Here is a 24,060-nt window from a genome sequence, read left to right on the forward strand (position 1 = left end):
GGCCCTAATCCAATATGACTGATGTCCTTAAAAGAAGAGATTAGGATACCATTCATGCACAGAGGGAAAATCATGTGAACACAAAGAGAAGACAGCCATCTACAAACCAAGGAGAGAGGCCTCAGAAGAAATGAACCTTGCTGGCACTTTGATCTAAAAACTTCTAACCTCCAGGACCAGAAGCTCTGAGGAAACAAATTTCTGTTTAAGCCACCAGTCTGTGGTACTTAAGGCAGCTCTAGCAAACTAATACAGCATCCAGAAAGTAGCTACGAAGTTTGGTTTTTTTTAATACACTTAAAATCCAAGGATTTCCCCCAAGAATGTCCTCTAAAAAAAAAAAAAATCTCTACAACTAATAACAGTGATGGATTGAATGATTTCCCCAGAATGTGCACCACAACACTCTTAGCACAGTTATCAATTATTATTTGTTGAATTATACGGGCAGTGTCTTTAAAAGTCATGAGTGGTATATGAAGGTCACTGCGTAGTATAAAAACTGATGATTGAGCATGGCCAAAGGGGAAAAAAAGTAATTTGACCCACTAGATGAGTAAGCTCTTTTTATCTTTGTACATGCAAATCCCAACATTACTCTAATATAAACTGCTGAAGCTGGTAGACTATTCTGAATCTTTTTTTCATTTTATTTATTCAGGATTTAAACCCCACTTCTTTTCCAAAAAGCTTTGGGATTGCTTGAAAATTTCAAAACGAGTTATACAATGAAAATCATCATCGAAATTCAGATGTTCATGTGAAGAGAGTAAACAGTTCTCACATATTTTTATCTAAACAAAGAAATGGCTTTCAACTCAACAGCGGCTTGGAAGAAAAAGCTCTGAAAGTTACAGTTGAGACAAGTAGAGTAGCTATATAAAATCACTTTTCTAAAGGTTTTTAAGCCTGAATAGATTATTTATGGTGGACAGGGAAGAGCAGCTCCTTACAGGTCCTTAAAGTCTTAAAATTGAATAATGAATTAAACCAACACAATGTACTAGGCTTTTATTTCAGTTTTAAGAAAAGACTGCATGGATAGGAGATACAAAGGGACTGCATTTAAAAATGAATGTAGTAGTTTTTATGTTATTTATTTCAATAATCAGCCAAAGAAAGCATGTTCAACTACAGATGATTTTTACATTCATCTTAATCCCGTTGTTTTTTCCTTATAAATTTTCAGCACTAATATTCCTAACCAAAATACTTATGTGTATATTCGCACTAATATTCCTATCCACAAATATTCCCAAACATTCTAATTATTTTAACTATGTAGCAGCTCTACGCTAAGTGATTTACATGCATTTCATCTTCATCACAATTCTGTGAAATGGGTAGTATTTATGAGTCCAAAGGTTATCTTCATTAAATACAAATAGTGCTTTACAGTAGATTTATACGATAGGTACCCCCAAATCATGAATTAAATTGCCAGCAAAGTTACTAAAACATCAACACACAAATGAGATTAATTTATCTATAGAAGCAATCCGCCATAGAAGAGGTTTCATAAATTTGACTGAAGAGAATGGGCAATGCCTACATCCACACCAAGGTGACTAAAAACTGTCTTAACATCCCTCCACCCCCACCTTGCTTTAATTTCATGATTTTAAAGTAATCTGCTATAATCTGGACTTTGCTACTGGAGAAAGAGTGACTCTGTCAGTCACCTCCAGCACCTGGTCTACTTAGTTTTATTCCTTATTAAAATGTATAAATTGGTATCTGGTCCTAGCTGGTTGGTTATTAAGAACTAACACTTGATCAAATATGATAAAATCAAGTTCTAGGACCCTCTGAGATGAACACTGGATCTGAGACCATGGCAGGATTATGCTTAAGGATCCAGCAAGTTCTCCCTCTTTGACAACTCTTTGTTCTTTATCTTCCTGTCTTTCAGTTTGAGACAATATTAACCTCAGCTGGTATACCTTTCTAATAAACACAGTTTCCATGCACGCGACGGCAAAAACCATCCAGTCCCTTTTAGAATCTATGGACAAGTAAAATTTCAAAACAATTATTTGGGGGGAAAATTACCTTTATTTTTCATTGCCAAGTAAGGGTCACAAAAAATAATCTATTCATAAAAGAAAGGATATTAATGGCAGGGGCAGAGGAGGCAATCTCACAATAACAGACTCTAAAAAAAAAAAATGAAGTGAATTTAGCTTTAAGGAAAACCCATTAGAGAGTCTCACCTCAACAAAATGGACTCCAGGGGCAACTGATCTAATTTAGCAACTGCATGAGGAAATTGAGACAAAGAAGAGTTGACCACTTTGCCTAAGATCGCACATCAACATCTCAAATCTTGGGTTCATTGCCATTTCCAGCACACAGACTCGAGAACTCGTTCCACAGGAAAAGCTAAAATCCTGCTATAATGGCAACCCTTATATTATTCCCACTTATCTTGATGCCATTATCACCACTGGGTTTGGTTTTCAGTCTACACACATTTCTAGTGAAATATTATATTTTGGCATTATTTCTGGTAGCTGTAGCATGAAAAGACCAAAGTCTGATGAATAAGTGAGGCTTTTATAAACTGTACAGTCTTCAGAGGATCTGATGTACCCACGGCAACTCTCATAAATCAAATTTCCTTTTAACTTTTCCTGGCTCAACAATCCTACGTTCTACAGAATACTGATGTCAAATACTAACCAAAAGTAGATCCAGTCATAAAAATAATTTTCAATCCTCCATTCACAATATACCATAGACAAGTAGAAAGTTTGCTTATTTGTTTTGGGGGGCTTTTTTTTTTTTGGTTTGGTTTGGTTTTTGGAATGATGAGAATATAGCTATTTAGCCAAGAACACTTCTTCGAGGTGGTGGGACTTACAATGAGCTTTGACAGATGGAAGGCGTTGTGAACACACAAATTTAAAACCCATATTCAATAGTGAATGAGGAGGAAAGAAGTAAATAAGACTTTTGTATTTTATCCTATTAAACTATAGTAGTACGAAACAGACACTTTTTGATTCTTTAATTCCTTCTACGAGGAGATGCCCCTTCCTTGTGCAATTTAGTCCGCTGCAGCATAGGCACATAAAAGAGAACTCAACGGCACATTGGTAATATTTAGAACCAGAAAGGAGAATTTACCAAAGGCACTGTAAATGTCAATAAAACTTCATTTTTCTTGTTCTCATTAGACAGCAAATAGTGAATGACCTTGTCCTTTACAATGTCAACCCCTGTGGTCTCAGGCTGCTTTTTCTGGTTTCAGATCTCTGATTACCCTCCCTTTCTCCTAGAACATTTTTCTAACTACATGGAAATGGTTTTCATGTTGACATTTCAAAAGTCACTCTACAGAATCTAATGGTAGATTAAACCATTCTTTATGTATAATTATGGGATTCTCATTTATTCTGTCATCAATTTCAAGACAGAGAATAAGTCAGTTCTCAAAGTTTAAAAAAAGTTACTGCTGCAATTTGGAGGAAAAATAATTATTATATAGCTAATAAAGTAATAGCAACTTGCAATTATCATTACAGAACAAACTAATGTCATTTTTCCACTTGTCAAAGCATACCTACTATATTTTCTCATCTAGGACTAACTTGTTTCAGTTCTGTCAACTTCACTAGGGTAAATCAATTATCACTTACCATTAATAAGCAGAGAGCTATCGGATCCTGGATATGAATAGTTTAGACGACCTGAAGGTAAAAGAAGGCCGTTACTAAATTTATTTTTTTCATAGATGGTTTAAATGTATTCAGTAACAAAACTGAATTAATAGCTTTAATAGGTAAGGTATTTTTAAAAAGCTTTATTATGGGATAAAACTTTGCTGTGCTAATGAACACAATGAGTCAGAGGACATATCAATCAGCATGTTCACAAACATCCAAGAAGGGCAAGTTTGAAAGTGGGAAAATAAAACATCCCTCATATTTAACTATTTGTTCTCTAATTCCCAAACTCCCACACAAAGTAATTTTCTTTATAACATTATATTCTAATAGAAACTCGTAATAATAGTTTTCTTTGCCCCATAAATGTGAAAATGTTTTCATGTGTGTAGTTTTTTTGTTTTTTAAAAATACATAATTAGCAGGAAGATTTCTCTATATAATTCATAACCAAAGTGCCAGACTTATGCCTACATGTAGAGACACACTAATGGGTTTAAATTCTCACTTTGGAGGAAAAGTACAGAAAGTAAGAAAAACATATCACTGTACTTACAGGTGACAGAAAGAATCAAAGCACATGGCACAATGCCCAAAGCACAGCAGGTACTCAAAAAATGCTGGGTTAGTTTCCTTCTAATTTTGAAGTGGTTCAAAATCTAGTTTTGAACCTAAAATGGACACCCAAGATGTCCATCAAAAAAGAATTTGTGACAGTACTAAACTTTTTGGAGGATGCAACATCTTTCCAAATTAGTAGCCACAAATAGAGGGGGAAAATAGCACTGAGATTTCTCCCTTTATCAGGAATTACATTTCTGTTTTGGAAGAGTTTCTACATATTGAGTTGAGGTATCCAAACCACATACCATATACCTATTCTGAGTACCATACCATATGCCTAGCTCTATGCTGTAAGTTATAAAAAATCATTAGGGCAACCTTTTTAAGTCTCCATATTCTACATCTACACCCACCTTCATAAAAATGATGGAAAACCCTCTACAAGTCTTGCTCATTTAGAGAGTGAATAGGAGAATGTGACTGTTAATTACCTACCATAGTCAGTACTCTTGTAAATTGGGTAGTGTGAGAATCTAAAATTGATTCATAATTATAGACATTCTACTAGGAAACAGCAGCCTAAACTCTAATTCCACAGCATCACAGCAGACTCTCCAAAGCTATGGAAAAAGTGGGGAAGCAGCCGTAAGGCTGAGGCCAGCCTTCCAAGATGCCAGAAAGGCTCTATCTGGTTCCACTGAACAACACTATGGGAACCAGAGCTAATAAGTGGTCCTATCCATCCACCAGCTATATATTTACAACTCTTGAGGAAAAAGGAACTTTAGGCCTCAACTATCCTTCGACTTCTCAAAATTCTGCTTCTTTGAAATAGTCTCTAAAGAACTGAACTCACACCATCAAAAAAGAAAACCATTCTCTATTGCTAATAGCTTTAATTAACCCATATCCAAAGCTTGGGGGTCTGCTATGAAACAGAATCTGAACTTAACAATTTTCCTACTACAATTTAAAACCAAATACAAGGGTTATTAAAAGTTATTAATTAGGTCACTTCAATGTCAGCTTGTTTCTATTTAGAGTGAAGGCAGGGATGGAGATGGGGAAGGAGGCGGCAAAAATTAATTCTGATATTTCAGTTTCTTTCTAAAAATTGGCTCAATTATTTAAGGCGAACACAGAGAGCCAAGCATCCAAATCCAGTGAATTCCATCTGAGCTGCTTTTAACTAGAAACCTGGATCGTATAACCTGTCACAAGCACATTTTTAAAGAGTACAGACTGGAGATACTGGAAGAACATGACCTTAACTGTTACAAAAGTTAGGAGGGGGTGAGTAGTGCTTCCGAACCAGTTAACTCAAAGTAGCAGCTGATTTTCTGGAAGGGAACACACACATAAACATTTTATAGCTGTAACCACCCTCTAGTAAATAAACTAACAGAAGTATCACACATACCATTTTTATTTACCATAAAATATTTTTTTAAGTTGACGTAGGTCAACCCACAAAGTATTTAACTATATTAAACAGAGTTTAAGAGGAAATTCTTTATTTCGGAGAAGACACTCTAATTTTTTTAACGCTAACATTTCCATTGAAACCAGAACTGTTCCATATGAACTAAATGCGCCTCATTTGATGCCAAGAAGGGATAATGAACAATGAGAATCTGAAAGACAAATTACCAAACTGGCTGGCCCAGTTTAAACAAATCAAGTTCCACCTTATCAGAAACTCACCTTTTGCGTACCTCTTTTTAAGGAGAGAGAGATAAGAAGACTATTTCAACTTGACAGACACAAAAATGTCCCTTAATTCAGTTCTCAGAGTTGGCCTCAATGCACCGCTGCTGAAGAGATCCTGCCCTATGCTGCCAAGGTAGGTGACCTTTGATACTTTTTCTGCTCTTCAGACTTCTGAATGCAGTAATTCCACCCTTCAGCTAAGACAATAGGGCACTGAAGAATCACTGGCAAAGGTCACAGTTTAACTCTGAAAGTGATACTTGTTTTTAATTTTCTAACCTGATCTTGTGAAATGAGTCCTGTCAGGCTGGAATCAATTTTGGCCTCTGAGTAACAAATACACCTGTGACATTTTGTTAACCAATCAGTAAAGCTTTCTATTTCAATTTTTAAAATATAAGCCATGACATTTTTTAAAAAACTTTTTTTTTAACTTCATAATGCTTTCTTAACCTGCCTGTCCTATCTTTCTGTGAACTTTTTCTACAATTCCAATATCTAGTCATCCATTCATGCCATCTATTACGGATAACCCGTATCACTTCCTTTCTGGAAATCTTCCGTAAGCTCTCATTATAAGTGTCGTGAGACTTTCAAGTCTTCCTTTCATTCTCCTTGTATACCCTTCATTTCTGCTCTAAGATCCTCTCTGTTCTATGGATGCCAATTTGTACAGGCATTTCTGCATTTTCTGTCCCACAGCTAGATCACTGACAGTCCCCTTTCCAGTCTGAGACAGTGCCCTCTTCCTTTGTTCCCAGTGGAGGGTATTTTTCAAATCTTTTTTTTTTTTTTCCTTCAGATTCACCTCTTTCCAGGGCAACTTTCCCAAAAAGGCAACCCCCTTTTTAGATTAATTCACCAACTTTTCTTTCTAGCTATGTCGCAACAGTCAACCTTCTTAGGTAAATCATTTTAGCTACTAACTTTTTTCTCTCTTTTACCATAATAGCCCCCTTTAAGAATTAGAGCTTTTTTTTTTTTTTACCTAGGTACCTTAAGTTTCCTTGTTTGAGTACCATGTAAGCACTCAATGAGTTCATTCCACTGAACTTAAAACACCAGCATTTCACAAATGAATAAAGTGAAGTAAAATAAAAATAAAGCTATGTGAAGCTGAATATAATCCAGTGTTTGTGGGTTGTTTTTTTTTTTTTTTGATAACTCATCTATCCATAAATATAACCGAAGTTTTGGCACATCTAGAATTGAATTTCTCAAGGGAAAAGGAGGGCTTTGGGATTTCAGGCAAGTGAACCCTATTTGGTGGATAAAATTCAATCTTTGAAGGCTCCTGGTATTGATTGTGTTATAAATATAAAGAAATACTGCCTGATCAGCAGTCCTAATCTTATGACAGGACGTTATGACAGGAAAGTAATAGTCTCTGGAGGCCAGCTGCGGCATTTGGAGCCAGAAGCCTGGCATACATCATGCAGAAGGCATAGACTATATTTGGTGATATGACTCAACCTAGCCAAATATAGGCAACTGATACACTGTGACTCTGGGGAACTACACTACCAAATTCTACAGCCCAGAAAAGATCCGTACTTCAACTAGGCAATTCTATGCCAGGCATTTGCAAGTTGGAGAACCAATATTTACCAACCAGACTAAGAACTGCTCGGGTGAGTAAGTGCCCAAAAGAACACGATATACTGTCATATTCTTTTAAGACTAAAACTAAAGTAACATAGTCAATGAGATGAAAGGAGGAAGGCCTAGAAGGAAATATTCTAATACATTAGAGTATATAAATGTATATATTCTTTTCAAAATTAGAGAAAAAGTTATTTTCTAAAATGTAATGCAGATATTATTGCTACTGATGATTCAGCAGGAATTGATATAATAAATGCTGCTATTTCAAATAACAAACACTGAAAAATATCAAATGTTCTACAGAGCTATTAGACTTCATGCTATGACCTTCTCTTTTTCAGTCATACTAGCATTGTTGGTGATGTGTGCAGGCTAAGGAATGATAATACAGAATAACTGCAAGGCTATCCAAAATGCAGCATGCAGTCCTAGAAAGTGACAAGTAATGTGAAATTCTAAGTTAATTTTTTTGATTGACTTACACTATAAAAATTTGGATACTCCAAAGAAAAGGGAAGGGTTTTCAGTGGACACCATTAAAAATTTCTAACAGGAAAAGAAGTATGGGCTTAGGCCCATTTTTAAGGTAGAGCAAAGATTTACACACACCACACACATCCATACATGACCATACACATACATTTGTTGTTGTTTAGCTAGAAGTGTTCCTCCTGCTCCTGTTCCTGCTAATTTTCCTTAGTTCACATTTAAGTCAAAGCTATACGGCCACAAATAATTGTTTAAAGGAGGTGCTGCTCCACCTGCCTTTCTTCATCTGTGGTTTTTACCAACACTGCCTGAGATTTGCAGCAAGATGGCGCTGTGGGGACCTAGACAACACAGAGCAAGGCTCAAGAAATGTGGAATAAATTCAGTTTCCGAATACCAAGTTTTTACTTCTACAGATGCAGAACACATATCAATATGAACTAATAAAATGTGTTCACTGGATCCTATCATTTAATGATATAAAGATAATTATTTTAATAATTTATTCTATTGACCCAAAAATAACTCCCCAAATCAAAACGAGTACCTTATTCTACCTATGATACAACCAACTTCCAATAAAGATGCTTCCATGCAAAATCACAGAGGAGGAGCTGGCTGGGGCTGACATCAGCTGGAGAATCTTGCCCCTCACCCACTCAAAGAGCCATTTAAATCACACACACAGACACACACACATATAAAAGGTATATACCTTTTAGGCTAAACAATACCCCTCCCCGGGAAAGACGTGGCTTTCAGTTTTTTAAAAGCCAGGGCTTCTTAAAACTTCTTGACTCCTCTTTGCCTATCTCTCCAGGTTCATCTCTCCACACCACCATTCCCCTCTCCCACATTAGGTGGTACTCCAGGAATTCAGAACTACTGGCCCATTAATGTTTACTTCTGGGATCCTCCCTGTCTGGAATGCCCTCCTCTCTTTGTTCCCAATGTCTCACCACTCAAGCCACCACCCTTTTGCCCAGGTACCTTCTATCTCAGGCCTCACATCCTATGGAAAGTCCTCCCTGCCCCAAATCACCTGCTCTGATTCAGACGACCTCATGTGCTCCATACAATACCTTTTACACTTACTGCACTATATTTACACTACCTATTTCTAAACTCTCTCTTTCTCTAAGGCAACAGAATCTTTAAGGATAAATTCTGGGTTTTGCATTGCAGAGCTTGGAGCAAAGAGGCTCAATAAATAGCTGTTGAATGAATGAATGAAGCTAAGCCAGCAACTGGTGGCCTCTCTGCCATGGAACATGCAGTGGAAAGGGTAGACAGTCAAAACAATCCCATCTTGTGAGCTAGGTCAAATTACCTAGCTTCTATGAACCTCAGTAAAACAAATAGTTCCATTTACTTCACAAGGCTATTGAGAAATTCGTGATACCATTTTTGCAGAATGCTCAGAAAATTCCCCGGATATAGAATAGGTGCTTTATTAATATTAAAGCCTTTCCCCTCTCAGAATATAAGCCAGAGATAATCAACAATTTTCCACTTGTGAAAGAAAGAGGAAGGATTCATTTTAGCCAAATAAGATCCAAACTGAAAACTTGGGAGAAGGGAGTAGGCCATCTGGGGGATTTTTCAGCTTCAGAAAAATCAGGGTTTGCTAGTGTTCTTGTTTACAAATGGATGTAATTCTTCTTTGGGGTAAGCAAGAGGAAAAAAAAATCGAACTCCTTACTTTTATAATAGCCAAACTGGCAAAGTAGCAGAAGTATTTTAGGAAATGAAAACTGAAAATTCAACTGAATAATGTTCCTTTTTAAAAAAACTAAGCAGGTCTTCCTTTTGTACCAATGGCTCAAATTTACTTTTTCAATTGTGATATGAGACTGTAATAAGTGGCAAAAAAAAAAATAATAACAACATTTATCCATAAGATAAGGAAAGTCAATGGGTGAGTTTCTATAGATTACAGAAGGTTTCATATAAAAGGATGGCTTTGACTGTAACTCAGGGCAGTTACAAAGTTGCAAGATCTGAAAGCATCTAAGAATTTCAGGCAGAAGGGAATGTCTAGAGAGAAACTAGTGAAGAGCTGACCCAATTAAGGAATTCAAAAGATTTCCTACTGCCAGTAAACCAACAACAAGGGAGCAAGCAGGAAGGCTATTTTTATCCCTGCCAGAGGCCTTCTGACTCTGGATGCTACATTTAGAGGACAGAGCAACAAGATAACTTGCCTTAAGAGGATGTTATGATACCAGTGATTAATGGCAATTTTTTAAGCTTAAAAAACGAGGCATAGTTTTTGTCCAAATTTAAACTAACAAAAGCCAATCTTAAAAAAAGGATAACATAATGGAAAGAAAAGTGGAAAAACAGATCAACGGGTAGTAGAAAAGTTTTAAGTAATCTAGAAAAAAGTCAAGACAGTAAGTTAAAATTCTCCTACCTTGCAAAAAAGGTTGAATAAAAAAGGCATGTGTTACAAGAGACACATCTGAAAAGAACCAGTGGATAAACATAAAAGAGTTGTAGATCTGGCCCCAAGGTAAAAAATGATTATGAGAAATGGCTCTCTGTACTGACATGAACATAAAAGATCAACACAAACTTAGGAAATCTCTACGGACCAAAAGCCAAGATGCTTGCAAAAGATTAAGAACTTTAGAGAGAAGAGTGATAAACTGCTCTTAAAACTGGTTACTGAAGTCCGACCCCCCAAAAAGCAATCAGTAAAGTCATTAGTTGGCTTTCTGCATACATACCTATCATTAACTCTAATCACTTATTTAATACAAATTCTGATGACTTTATTGAACTTTTAATGGAGAATGTGCTTGAATTTTCATACCTGTTATAAGTTCACCTTTTGCTATTTCTCAGAAGGCCCTAGTTTCTATTTTCTCCTATCTATATTCAAGGCAGAGTCTTCCTCTTACTAGCCTTCAAAACTAAATAATAAACAAGCTGTTCAAAGATATCTGCTAATTATTTGAAGGATAAGGTGCACGAGGCCAGGAGTCTTTGTTTTTATTCCCTGATATATCCCAACAGCCTAAAATAGTGCCTGGCACGTGGCTGATTCTTGATATGTATTTGCTGTAAGAATGGCCTCCCATGGCTTTCTATCAAAGTGGTTCACAAAGGGAGTGAAGACAGGGGTGGGGCAGGAGAGCAGTGTATTTGAATCATTTGGAAAATACACATGCTTAAGTCTCATGACAGACCTGGTGAATCAGAATCAGGGAAAAGAATAAGCCAGTTGGGAAAAGTTCCCTCAATGATTCTATTTTGACCTCCACCCCCAAAACGTACCCTTCAATAAGAACCCAGTAGATGTGAAATCTGAGTCTTTTATAGACTATGATAAAATACAGCTCTTAAATTCTATATCCAGTCTCCTAAGTAGAAATTAAGAAACTTTAATGCCTACTCTCCGTCTAAAGCATACTGGAAAAAAAAAAAAGTTTATGTTCTTTTTATGTGTTTCCTTCTTAAATGCTACACAATAAATACCCAAGCAACTGAACCAGGAGTCAGAAGCTGTGTGTTCCTGTCTTGATCCTCTAGGTACCAGTTAGTTGAGTGACTACAGAAGCTGTTGTGTCTTTCTGAACTTCAATTTCTCCAGCTGTAAAATGGAGATCACAAAACTCACATAAAAGGTTACTGTAAGGATTTAAGGTATATAAATCTCAGAAGGGGCACAAAGTAAAAGTCAGAGAAATAGTATTAGAAGTAAGTGCTCTTTCACTTGGAACTGGTTGTTAACACTGCTTCCTATACAGAATGTCCAGATCTATCTCAAAAAAGAAAAATGTAGACTGGTACCGAATGTGTCCTTTGATCTCCTACTACCTGGTACCTAGAGTGTGCTCAAATATTTGTGGAACTAGAATATAAGCAGGAGCTAAAATGTAAGATACTTCCAAATCATGTGTTAGGGGGAGCTGTCTCCCCCTAACACTCAACTCCAAGGTGCATTCCTCTTGTCATATGGTTCCCCCTGTACCTTAGCATCGTGCCAGATGCAGCCTAAACAGCCCACACTCTTAGCCCTGCCTCACAGGGCAAATAGACGGTTTCAGAAGTCAGAGACAAAGTTCCAAAATGCCATTTGATGGAGATAATAATCTAGGATAGGGCAAGTGACCTCCTCCCTCTTGTCTTCATCCTCATCATTTCCTCTACTAAATTCCTTCTTATGCTATGTTCTTATTGGTAATGGGGTACACTGTAATGGCAGTTTAAAGCAGAACAATTAAATAAGTTCTCTAGAGCAGTGTTTCATAAACTTCTGTAATTAAGACCAACTTTAATCAAAATATTTCAGAGAGCCTCCCCACCATGCTAAAACTAAGGTCCCCAACCCCCACTCCAGTGAATACTACAAGTAAAACAATGACAACCTTAATACAAGGCTTCTGTGATTTTAGCAACACCTTTAAATGTATTTTAATTGCATTACATCAGCATCCACATGGTTTTGAAAAATAATCCTGCATATGTAAATGAATCTATCACATAACTGGAATGCTTAGTCCTAATGGATTCACAGGCCCCATCAAATAATTCCCATGGGTGAAGAGGCCTGTGGTCCACAGATTGAGAACAAAAACATTCCATGAGGCCAAGTTTAAACAACTTCTTAAAACATATTTTAGACCTATCTCAAAAAGAAAAGATGCTGTCTAAAAACAAGCCTTCATTCAACTGACTACATTTGACGGATTTCTGGAATACCCTTTCTATAACCACTCAATATTAAATACTGCTACACGCAAACTCACATGAAATTCGTACACTACTTTTAGTCATTAAACTACAAAAACCTTCAATTTTATCACTCAGGAATACCAGGTCAGAGAGACTGCATGGAATTGCTACTAGTAATGTAAATGTCATGATGTTCGTCCTTCCATTACCAGGTGAGGAAACCAAGATCTAGAGAGAAGTGATGGACCTAAGGCCATATTATAACTGCTAATGGCAGAGCAACACAATCCTAAATGCTTCTCTTTTTACCTCTTACAATTTGGGAAAGTCTGTTATAAGCTAACAACTACTGATCATTTACCACAAAGAGACTGAGTGGCTAATTTAAATATCTGTATTTAATTAACCATACCAGGCACTTATTATTTGGAATATTAGAGCTAGTAGAAGTTAGATTTTTTTTTAAGTTCTTTATACTTCAATTAATCATGGCTACTCTTCAGAATTAAGATTTGCACTTATTGTTGGTTTCTTGAGAATTAAAAAAGGGTCCTCTAATTGGTTGATTCCTCCTTCTCTTTCCCAATGTATAGCAACTGGCACCAGCCCAACTGGATTCCAAAGAGATTATAGAACTGCTTTCCCTTCAGAGTTCCACTAATGTTCTTAATTGACTGGTTACCAGGTAATACCCGGAATAAAACAAAGCCTTGCTTTTAGAACAGAGTGCATGGCGTGGGACTGAATTCAGAATCAGTCAGTTAGACGAAATAATGAAGCCCAGAGGCAGCCTGGCCATTTCAGTACCTGACTGAAAAAAGTAGTAACTAGCTCAAAATTAGTTAAAAAGTATTCCTTTTGCTGCATATTTTTACTGCTGAACAACAAATTCACTGAATTTTTGCTCTTTTCCATCTTTTGAGGACAGTGGCAACGTGAGGGGAGAAAAATAAGAAGCACTGGGGTAGAGAAATTCACTGTATGAGGCATGAATACGTGATAAATGAATCAACTGCATACAATAGTCAGGTAGAAACTCCACGCATATCAAGGAAGAAATAATTTTGTGGCACAATTGTGCAACGGTTCTGTCTGTCCTGTTACTAAGCTGAATGCAAAGAGAATCTTGGGTATTTTTATGACAGCTATGAATCAGGTGGTATTGCTTCCCTCCCTCAAAGTCAGTAAATAACTTTCAAGGATTATATAACAGGATCAAGGAAAGTCTTAAGACCTTCACAGTTTGCTATTGTATTACTCCATTAACAAAAGAGCTTTCATTATGCAGATATTAGTATACAGGGCTGGTTTAGTAGCTGTCATAAAAGGAGAGAGCAAGTCACTTCTGCATAGGATTTTATAATTCAGAAAGGGAAAACAGAAAAATAAGTGACAGTACCAAAAGGTACACTTCTATTATTAAATTGGATGCAGAGCAGAAACAAAATGATTCTCTATAAATACTCTGGACCTCCTTCTACGATGTTTATTGTGTAGAGAGGTCCCTAATATTTAACACTGACAAACTGCTGACAACGTCTGAAAACCTTACTACTGAAATGTCATCCTAATTTCATTTCTGAATGGAAAATAATATTAATTTCTGTCCATATTATAATACTTTTACTTATTAAGCTGTACACAACACTGTGGAAGTGTAAAACATTACAGAAAAGCACTTGTTACTTTGCTACCTGACTGCTGCTTGTTTTCGAAGTTATTATTTTCTTATTTCTAAGTGTTAACTCACCATTCCCCGTTCTGAAGGTGTCCAACAAAATTAAGTCAAAACAGCCATAAAATACTTACACAATTTGTAAAGGAAAAAACAAGTTACTAAGTTAAAAGCCTCTTTTAAAGAAATGTTTACGATCTTGAACCTTTAGTATTATAAAAAGTTCACTCTCACTTACCCCCTCCACCCCCTTTACCTTCACCTCTCACCCAGGTAAAATCAGAGATTAACAATGTTTTAAGGGGACCACTCAATTTTCATGGACTCAAAATAAGATTCTTTGTGCTCCATGTTCAGGATTAAGAGGACTGCTTTAGTAATTATGGACCCACATCATAGATGACATAAGACAAACTCCCCCTTTGTGACAACTGCTTATATGACTTTCAGAACAAATAAAAACAAGGGTCAATTTTCTATCACAAACGTGTGGAGGACAGAGGGCAAAGGATCACTACTTTCTACTTACCAGTACATGTTAAGTCAATAATTTGGGCAGAGGAGGATCTGGACACCGCACAAGGAGTATTTAGTATGAACTGAGCTTGTTTCAGTTCAGAGGCTAGAGTGAGGAGGACTTCAATCCAATGCTATGAGCACATCAGTGTTCACACACATCACATTTTGTTCTCCCAGGCATTCCCCTCCCCCACTTAAAACAAAACAACAAAACCAAAAACAACAGCAATCCCCAATCTGAAAAAGTGCAGTCACACTGTTCAAAATCCACACCTTTGTAAACTCTGCCTACACAGGGCTGTGAGGAATCCAACAAATCCTAACCAGCAGGAAACCAGAAAGGAGACGGTGATTCAAAATTAAGAATACACCCTGCATCCGTAATACAAAGAAAATCATGCCCCACTACTTTGTCCTCTCCTTGCTCACAAAAGAATTACCTCAACACAGAAGCCCAGGTCCCATCCTGCGACACAACTAAGCCAAGCAAAAGAGAAAGCCTGTTTAGGATGTTCCATTTCAGCAGTCATAAAAGGGAGAGTGCAAAAGGAGAAGAAACCACTTCATTTCTAAACAGCCACACACAAAGCTTGTTGTAGCTGAGTTTAAACTGTCTTCTTTGCTATGTACCTTACTCCATTACTTATGAAGCTTCTAGAAGTAAGGCAATTTTCTACTCTCTGGAGGCCTCGCCCACTCCCCTGCTACGCTGCTTTGAGTTACTTGGTATCATCCAAACAGAGCTAGAAGGAACCAGCCGAGTTCAGGAAGGCTCCAGCAGGGCTTTCAGAGCAGCCGCCTGGCGGACTCTGAATCTTCAAGAAGGGCCTTTAAATATTACCCTTCTTCTTCAAGAAGGGTAATATTTAAGGTCCCCCAGTTCACCAGAAGACATCTGACATCAAGTAATGGTAATTTACTTGGAAGGCGAAATCTGATTAAGAATCACAAGCAAAATGAGCTGGTTTGCATTATCCATTTCTTCTTTACCGTACTTTGTATCCTGCTCTGTTGCATCTCCCTTAAAGGAAAATGTCCATTTAGTCCCGTACAAAAGTGATGGAGGAGTGGGGTGCAGGGTAATGCATAGCAGTCTTTTCTCAAATTGCCAGAGGCAAACTGATTCAACTAGAAAAAGGTTAAATACTGTAAGAAATGATACCCCTCACCACCATTTAAATAAATCATTTTAATATTACAGCGACAGAACTTATTTTAGTAAGAACGCCTTTTGTTTTTTACATTTTTATTTACTCCAAAATTCAAATCTATAACAATGATATTAAATTTAGTCCTATTTTCAGCAACTTTCAGAGAAAGTTTTTGGAGCTATCTCAGTCTACATAAAGCCGGTATGCAATGTATGTTCTAAAACACCTGTATCAGTCTGCAACATCTGCTCTTTAAAATAGAGAACTACGTGGCTGCAATTTGGAATATAGAAATATTTTAAAAATTGTTCCTCAAAGGAAAATTTAAGGTTTCCTAGTTATTTTTTAACGGTATCTTTTTTTAAGCAGCACTAACTTTTTTCCTCCCCCTACTGTAAAGATAAAGAATTTAAATTATCCCAACGGTCATTCTCTTACAGTGACATAAAAAAAACCTTATACAAAATAAATGAAACAGGTTTTGTGTACTAAACTTTCAACAGTTTCATGATTTTCTTCTAGAGAGATCATTATAAATTCTTTTGCTTAGCAACAAAGAAAAGAGGCACAGATGGAATCATCGCTTGCCTACTCATTTAAGCGTTTCAAACAAATCCACAGGAATGAAAACTAGCGGGGGGAAGGGCCCCCAAATTTAATGTGCAGTAAAAAAGGAAAAACATATAACAAAAATATTTCAAAACGCAAGGTCACGATACCTTCCGCAGTCAGGAATCAAATACATAGTATCTTTGAAGTAGATCCAGCTCTTAAAATAAATTCTTATTAAATGAATACATGACACAAGTGTGACAGTAATGTCTAGCTGTATAACATAACTCCCACTACTTACTCTCCATATGCAATAGGTTTTTTGGGCACCATGGGATATGTAAAAGACTGGCACTTGAAACAACTTGCATTTCTGAATGCAATCATTATTGCTTACATTCAAATCAAGTATTTAAAATGCCTGAAACTCAAGGGGATTGGGTAGATATGTTGAGTTCCCTCTTCCAAAAAATGAAAGCAAGATACATTCTATAACAATATGAAGAGAAAAAGATTCCAATTTCACAATATTGAGGAAAAATAAGATGATATTCTGACTCATAATTCAGTTAATTAATATCTGAAGAACAATTATAATGTTTTGACAATTTACAGATTGCCTTTTTTCTCTCAATAATTTTGCTGTCTCATTTGGCTTTCTGGTGAAATGAAGCACATTGGATACTAAATTGTTTTCATATATAGGATTTAAAATGCTCAACCACTATTATGAAACTCTGGATTGTTCTACTCCATCTGACATCTGATAATTTTCAAGTACTATTTTTTTTCCCTCTTTATTCCTGTGTGGTCTCCCTCTGCTTCCACTCCATAACTGCTACTTCTTGGTTTATATCTACAGTCTTTTATTTCCTTCCCACGCAGAAAAGAAAAAAGGCTCCTTAATTTTCTGAGGTCTTTCCTACTATACACTGAATATAATACCATTTCATGAATCTTTATTTCACTGTGTCCAACCTATGCTTCAGAAGGCTGAAAACAGATGTACTCACATGTGGTTTTAATGTATTTCATGCTGCTCCATTTCTAAACAGTAAGTACCAATTTCACAGGCAAGTAAAGGCACAAATAACAGTAAGATACAATATTCCCCAAATGATCAGCTGACTACCTGTAATGGTAAAAGATTCTTCTGTCCAGGTGAAGCAAATACTTGATAAGCCTCATAATTTTGCAGCAATGAGCAAGCTGTCACCTGGGATATCAAAATTCATTTGACCGTCTGTAGCTTAGGCTATTAGCTTATGAGACTGGGTGTGCAGTAAAGAAAATGAAATCAGTCTCGGGGGAAGAGCTTCTGCGGACAGTTACCCGCATTGGTTATGGAGAAGGCAATATACAATTCTGTGGATAAAAATAACATACAGACATGCCAGCTGATCAGAGAAAGGACATGGAGATATGGTAGGGGGAGGACCCTTTTCCTCCCAAAGAGCTAATCCCCTGTATATGGAGAAAATTATAGTAGCCTTAAAATTCTTAGAGAAACTATTTAAACAGTAAGCAACACTAATATAAATCATGAAATGAAACCCAGGTACTCCTTTTGCACATTTGTTAAAATGTTAAAAAAAAACATGAAAGGTTTTCAGCAAGCCAGTTGGAATCAATAACACATTCATAAAGAAACTCAAAAGCTATATTTGAAGGTTCCTAGGCATATTAAGCATTTTGTCTGTTGACTGCAAAAATAAAATTTTAAACTTGCACTACATTAAAGGAGTTGTTTTATTTTTTGCCCAAAATGAAAAGCAAAATTCAGTTTTCTGTTTGCATTTTAAATTTAAATGAATAATATAGCTGTATCAATCCATTCAACTTGTAGTTCTTGTATCAACTCTAGGCTTTATTATTTGAACACATACAACAAATCGCATTTCTATGAGGAACTGCAAATGAAGGATAAAAATAAATGAAGTCATTCATAATATACTTTATGAAATTATTTTTAAGATAAAATAAACCCGAATATAAAATTTGCCTCCCTATGATGGGCTCTTTTTTAAAACAGTTCTCAAATTAATTCTTTTAACTGAATTCTTATAATTTTTTTTCTGAGAAGCATATTATATTCTATTAGTCTGACAGAATCATTATCCATTTTCTGTGTTCTCCATTTCTAAGGTAGCAGAGCACATGGAGGGGTTTTTATTTTCAAAAGGGATTGGCAGGTTTTATATACTTATTTTAAAAGGACAACATGTTGTTTTTAAGATATTCAACTTTTGTTATCATCTTTAAACAAAATCTCACAATAGAATCACTGTTAAAATCAAGCATAACTTTCCGAATAGCTATCTAAATCAAAGGAGAGTTTGACCAGAAATGAAGTATTCCCTTGAGCCAAACTACATTTTGGTAGTGACAGACTACAGTGATATAAAGTTCATCATCTTGGTTTACAAAAAAAAAACAAGCATAACTATAATGTGGCATTTTAGGACCATGAACTCACCTATGAATTCTTTACAGCTCTTTGAAGAAAAAAAAGGGACAAAGTTCATTTAATATACTTAGGTCACTTTGGCACTTAAGTTTACGTAGAAACTGACTTTCTCATTTGATAGGCATGAAAACAGACTTAATAGATATTTAGTAATAATCTGTATCAATTACTGAGTGTTTTCTATAACTACGCAGTAGGCTGCATTTCATAGATAGATCATACCATTTGATCCTCACAACCACCACAAACTGTAGTGGCAGAATGGCAGTTTAAATCCAGATCTACCTGACTCTAACATGCATGGCCTTTCCACTCTGCCACACTTCCTTTTATAAATAACTATTTTACAAAACCGTTATGTTCTCAGACTAGGCCAATCAGATTTAATGTTTTCTGTCATCAGACTTAACTTTTCATTATCCCTACAGAATCAGCTTAAAGAAACTTAATTTAAGTAAAAGCTGGTAGAAGAAATTAAAAAGGGAATATAGAATAAAAGCAGAACTTTACACAATGATTTAGCAAACTAGGAGAAGAAATAGAAATAAACCTGAGAGATGTCCTGGCTATATCTAAATCCAGGAAATGCTACTGTTAGTCTAATTGGAATAATGTGTGAAACTCTTATATTTAACCTAAGTTAGTAGTTAGAGGCTTGCTTCTTAGAAGCAATACATAATAAATCGTTTATATCTGCTACTGTTTATAAACTGTGTTTTCTCTGAAAGGCCCTTATCATGAAATAAAATAAATAAAATAAAATATCATGAAATAAAAAGAAATAGGCACTTATAATGAAAATGAGTTCTAATTATTTATTATCCCTAGTATCAAGTACATAAGAGGCTCCCCTGCCAAAAAAAAGCAAGCAAGCAAGCAAGTTAGTTGCTGAAGGCATCTAACACATTAAGAATAAACAAAGTCCTTTACCTTTAACTACTTTTTCTGTACTTAGCTTTTAATTTTGAAATAATTGCAGATTCACGGCAAGTTGCAAAAAACAGTACAGAGAGATCCTATATGTCCCTTACCCAGTGTCTTCAAGTGGTGACATCTTACATAACTATAGTACAAACCAGGACACTGACATTGGTACAATCAATCCACCAACCATATTCAAATTTCTCCTTTAGCTAGTTTTTAAGAGTGTGCAGTTTTTCTGGTGCTAGGAAGGGCCTTAGACTCCCCTCACTTTTCTGATGAGAAAACAAAAAGAAGGGTCAAAGAGGCTGAAATACTACCCAAAGTCAGAGTGCTAAGAAATGGCAAAAATAAAGCTGACTGTGAATGAGAGATCATCTTTCCTCAGAAACAGAATGTGTATTTGGATTAGAGTCACCCATCAGAATTCCATGAGGAATTCAGTAAAGATATTCCCAAAATATTTTTACTTCAAAGTTATCTCAACAGCTGGATGCATATTTTTTTCACATATTATTTTTCATCTCTCCAGACCTCAACCAGCTCTCCTCATTAAAAAATTTACCATTGTTGGTCTGTTGAAAAGTACTTAAAAGTTTCATTGTATTAGTAATGTAATAAACCAAACTCAAAGGAAAACCAGGCCAGGCTGGTCATCACTTAAAGCACAGGCTGTTTTGCCACCTTTGACCCCAGTGCAAAGCTATGTCTGGCACAAAGCAGGATCATAAACACCGAATGAACGAATGAATGAATGAACAGACGAATGAATGGACAAATGAACAAATGAAGGAATAAACAACTGGGATGACCAAATATACCAAACATTCCAAATTTCTTAAAAAAACAAGCAAAGAAAAATAACAACAACAAAAAAAACCCTCCTTTCTAATTAAAAGACTTTTGTGCAGAAAAATATTTTATTTTGTGGGGTAGTTTTCACAAAATCAGACCTGGAAGGGCCCTTAGAGAATACCTCCTCTGGTAATTCTCAATCCTGGTTACCCATGAGCATCACATGAGACATTAAAAACTAACATGCCAAGCCCTACCCCACACCTGGAATGGGCCCCAGGCATCTATATTTTATTTTTAAAGCTTCCCATTATAAGTCCCTTACTGCCACAGTGATTCTAAGTCCCTAATTACAAAGATTAGAAATTGAGGCCTTGGGGTGCCTGGGTGGCTTAGTCGGTTAAGCGTCTGCCTTCAGTTCAATTCATAACCTCAGGGTCCTGGAATCTCAGCATGGAATCTGCTTCTCCCTCTCCCTCTACCCCTCCCTGTACTTGTGCTCATGCACGCTCTGTCTCTCTCAAAATAAATAAAATCTTAAAAAAAAAAAAAGGAAAAGAAATTGAGGCCTAGTCAAAATGAAATGTCTTATTCAAGATAACACACCTAGTTAGTATTAGAATTGAGACCAGAATCCAAGTAGAAATAGCACTATTTTTTCTTAACATGATCCACAGAAAATATTTCCAGAACACAACTTCATCTCAACTTTGAAACTATTGGCCATTTTTTTAAAATGTGAAACTAGACCAAAAACTCTATCAACATTTTGAACTCTTACTAGTGTATAGTCATTGTCATGGGTGGAGAGACATACAGGTTTGAGGCACTGAGCATTCATGTCTTTCCAGTTAACTGCCCACCCTTAGCAATTAGTACTCTTGCAGTTCTCTTAATTGATATTGTGATGGGCGTACAGTGGATACCCATCAAGTATGTTTGAGTTTTTAATAAGAGAGGTATATGTATAAAATTGATGGAACTGACTACATACAAAATATGAATCCATAATATTTGCCATACTGCTCATGAGATTATACATATAACACAAAATTTTAACTATTCACTAAAATCAAATAGTTAGATTTTTAAAGTTACCTTTAATGGAATCATTTTCAGCTCTCATAATGTCAATGAGTGAACTCTCCAGTGAGTGCATATCAAATGTTCTGGGGCGATCCTGTAAACACAAACAGCCACAAACCACTTTTAAAATAGCTTTTAATTATAAAAGGAGACAATAAGCTGCTTTCAATGGGACACAGATCCAAAAGGCAATTTCACTCCATGTATAAGGTACATTATTACTGCATTTTATTTTTAACACTTAAAAGACATCAAAACCACAAAAGTAGCCAAGGCTCAGCAAAGAGTGATTTGATTTCTAATAATTATTTCAATAAAAGCATTATTTTTACTAATAAAGCAGAGGCAACTAAAACCAGTTTCCATACAGTCAACAACATGAAACAAATGTAAAATAAAATTCATAATCTTTGTCTGCCACTTAAGATTTCAGTAACAAGGCAAAACTTTCCAAACTTGTTCCAGCAGTCATGTACTGCGCCGCCATTCAGCAGATACTGCTACTGAATAGCAATATTCAGAATAGCAATATTCAGAATAGTTATTCAGAATAGCTATATTTTCTTATAAACCATATGTGAAAGTAGTTATCCAAGGTCTATAAGACCACTAAGTGGCAAAGTAGTCTTGATTTTGTTGCCATTAAAATTAAAGGGAAGACAGTGTGTCAACACTGTTGGTCTAAATCCTGGCTTAACAAAATGTATTTCAAGAGTGGGTGAGGAATCTTAAAATATACAACGACCCAACTGCTCTGGCATTCTTCCGGAGGAAAAGTACTAGAAATAACTAAAATTAAAGTGTGGCTTGATAAGTGAAAAGTAAGAGATGAAACATTTTAGGAAGCAGTAATACAGATTTCTGACCCACCTCAAGAATAAAACTGGTGGTACACACATGGACACAACTGCAAGAATATTAAAGAAAAAGGGGCTTCCACAGGAATTTGACAAGCAGAATTCTATAACCTTCTTTTCAGCTGTATTTTCTCTTACATTACTTTTTAACTCAAAGCTTCGGCTTTATAAAAAAGTTCACTGGATTTTATCCCCCACCCCTTTTTAAACTTTAAACTTTTTTTAAAACTTTCTCCCTTTCCTAGCTAACTTCTAGAACCTTAAGGCTGATAGAGCACATGCTCCACTGGACAGCATTTTTTGATCAACCTGACATTTCTCCTCTGTCCTTCCATAACACTACTTGTCGTCTACAGCCATACCACCCTGAACGCGCCCGATCTCGTCCATAACACTACTTGTCGTCTACAGCCATACCAGCCTGAACGTGCCCGATCTCGTCCATAACACTACTTGTCTTATTTCCCTGAAATAGGGATCACTTCTCCTGACCCCACCCCACCATGTAGATAATCAGAATGTTCACTGAAGTAATTGTTTTACAATACCAATTTTTTTTCACCTCTGTAACTCCAGGAGTCCAAAGACAGTTATATTTGGCTATAATCCAATATTTAAAACAGAGAGCATTACAGGATTTTTCCGGTGGGGGGGGTGTGGAGAGGATCAAGATGGGGATGGGGAGCAGGTGCCTTAACATGCTATTCTGCTCTGAACTGGTATGACTCCCTCCAGAACATCTTTCCCGCTTTTATTCTTGATTCTTTCCTTATCGTCTTCATCTACTCAACATGGTCAATAGAGAAGAAGGAGGACACATGGTCAGAATCAAAATTTCTAAAGGTTAGTGTTCACAAAAAGGAAAATACTGTTCTGTTGTTTTTTTTTTTTATCCTTCTTCATTTTTTATCCTTCTTCACTGAATTAAATCAAAACTTGTATTGCATATTCTTTTGGAAGCAAAGTGGATTTGAGGCAAAATTTGAGAAAAAAGTTAATACGAAATTCCACTCATTCTACAGTTACTAGATTTGTCCTCTGTTCTGAAATCTATGAACCACACCCATAACCAGGCCAGCCACTTTCTCTACTATCTCCAATACAAAACCAATCTTGGAGGCAATAATTCTCCGTGTCTAGTAACTTGTCTATGTCCTTGGCCAGTTTCCCAAGGGTAGGAAGTTATATCTTACATCAAATGTTCCCACTGTATACAACTCCATAGGGTGACAGCATGCCAAGATATTTATCTCCTAAGCCCACAGGACTGACAGATGTGGTAGGAACTCCCTAGCAGATGATTTCTGCTTCAATATTA

General features: G+C 36.2%; 1 protein-coding gene across 2 annotated transcripts in view; it reads right to left on the bottom strand.

Moving 5' to 3' along the window:
- CPEB4 (cytoplasmic polyadenylation element binding protein 4) overlaps positions 1-24,060 on the bottom strand; it is a 60,960-nt gene that overhangs the window by 21,134 nt on the left and 15,766 nt on the right. Inside the window, exons 2-3 of one of the 2 annotated variants that reach the window (XM_028102716.2) lie at positions 21,898-21,979; positions 3,642-3,692 (exon numbers count right to left, since the gene is read on the bottom strand). In XM_028102716.2, the coding sequence (XP_027958517.1) occupies positions 3,642-3,692; positions 21,898-21,979 (133 nt within the window). The remainder of the gene's footprint in view (positions 1-3,641; positions 3,693-21,897; positions 21,980-24,060) is intronic. The other variant, XM_028102717.2, reaches the window with a different exon arrangement.

This window comes from Eumetopias jubatus, unplaced genomic scaffold (genome assembly GCF_037043125.1).
Source record: "Eumetopias jubatus isolate StellerSeaLion01/CBP00866 unplaced genomic scaffold, mEumJub1_p1.0 scaffold_5, whole genome shotgun sequence".
NCBI classification, from domain to species: Eukaryota; Metazoa; Chordata; class Mammalia; order Carnivora; family Otariidae; genus Eumetopias; species Eumetopias jubatus.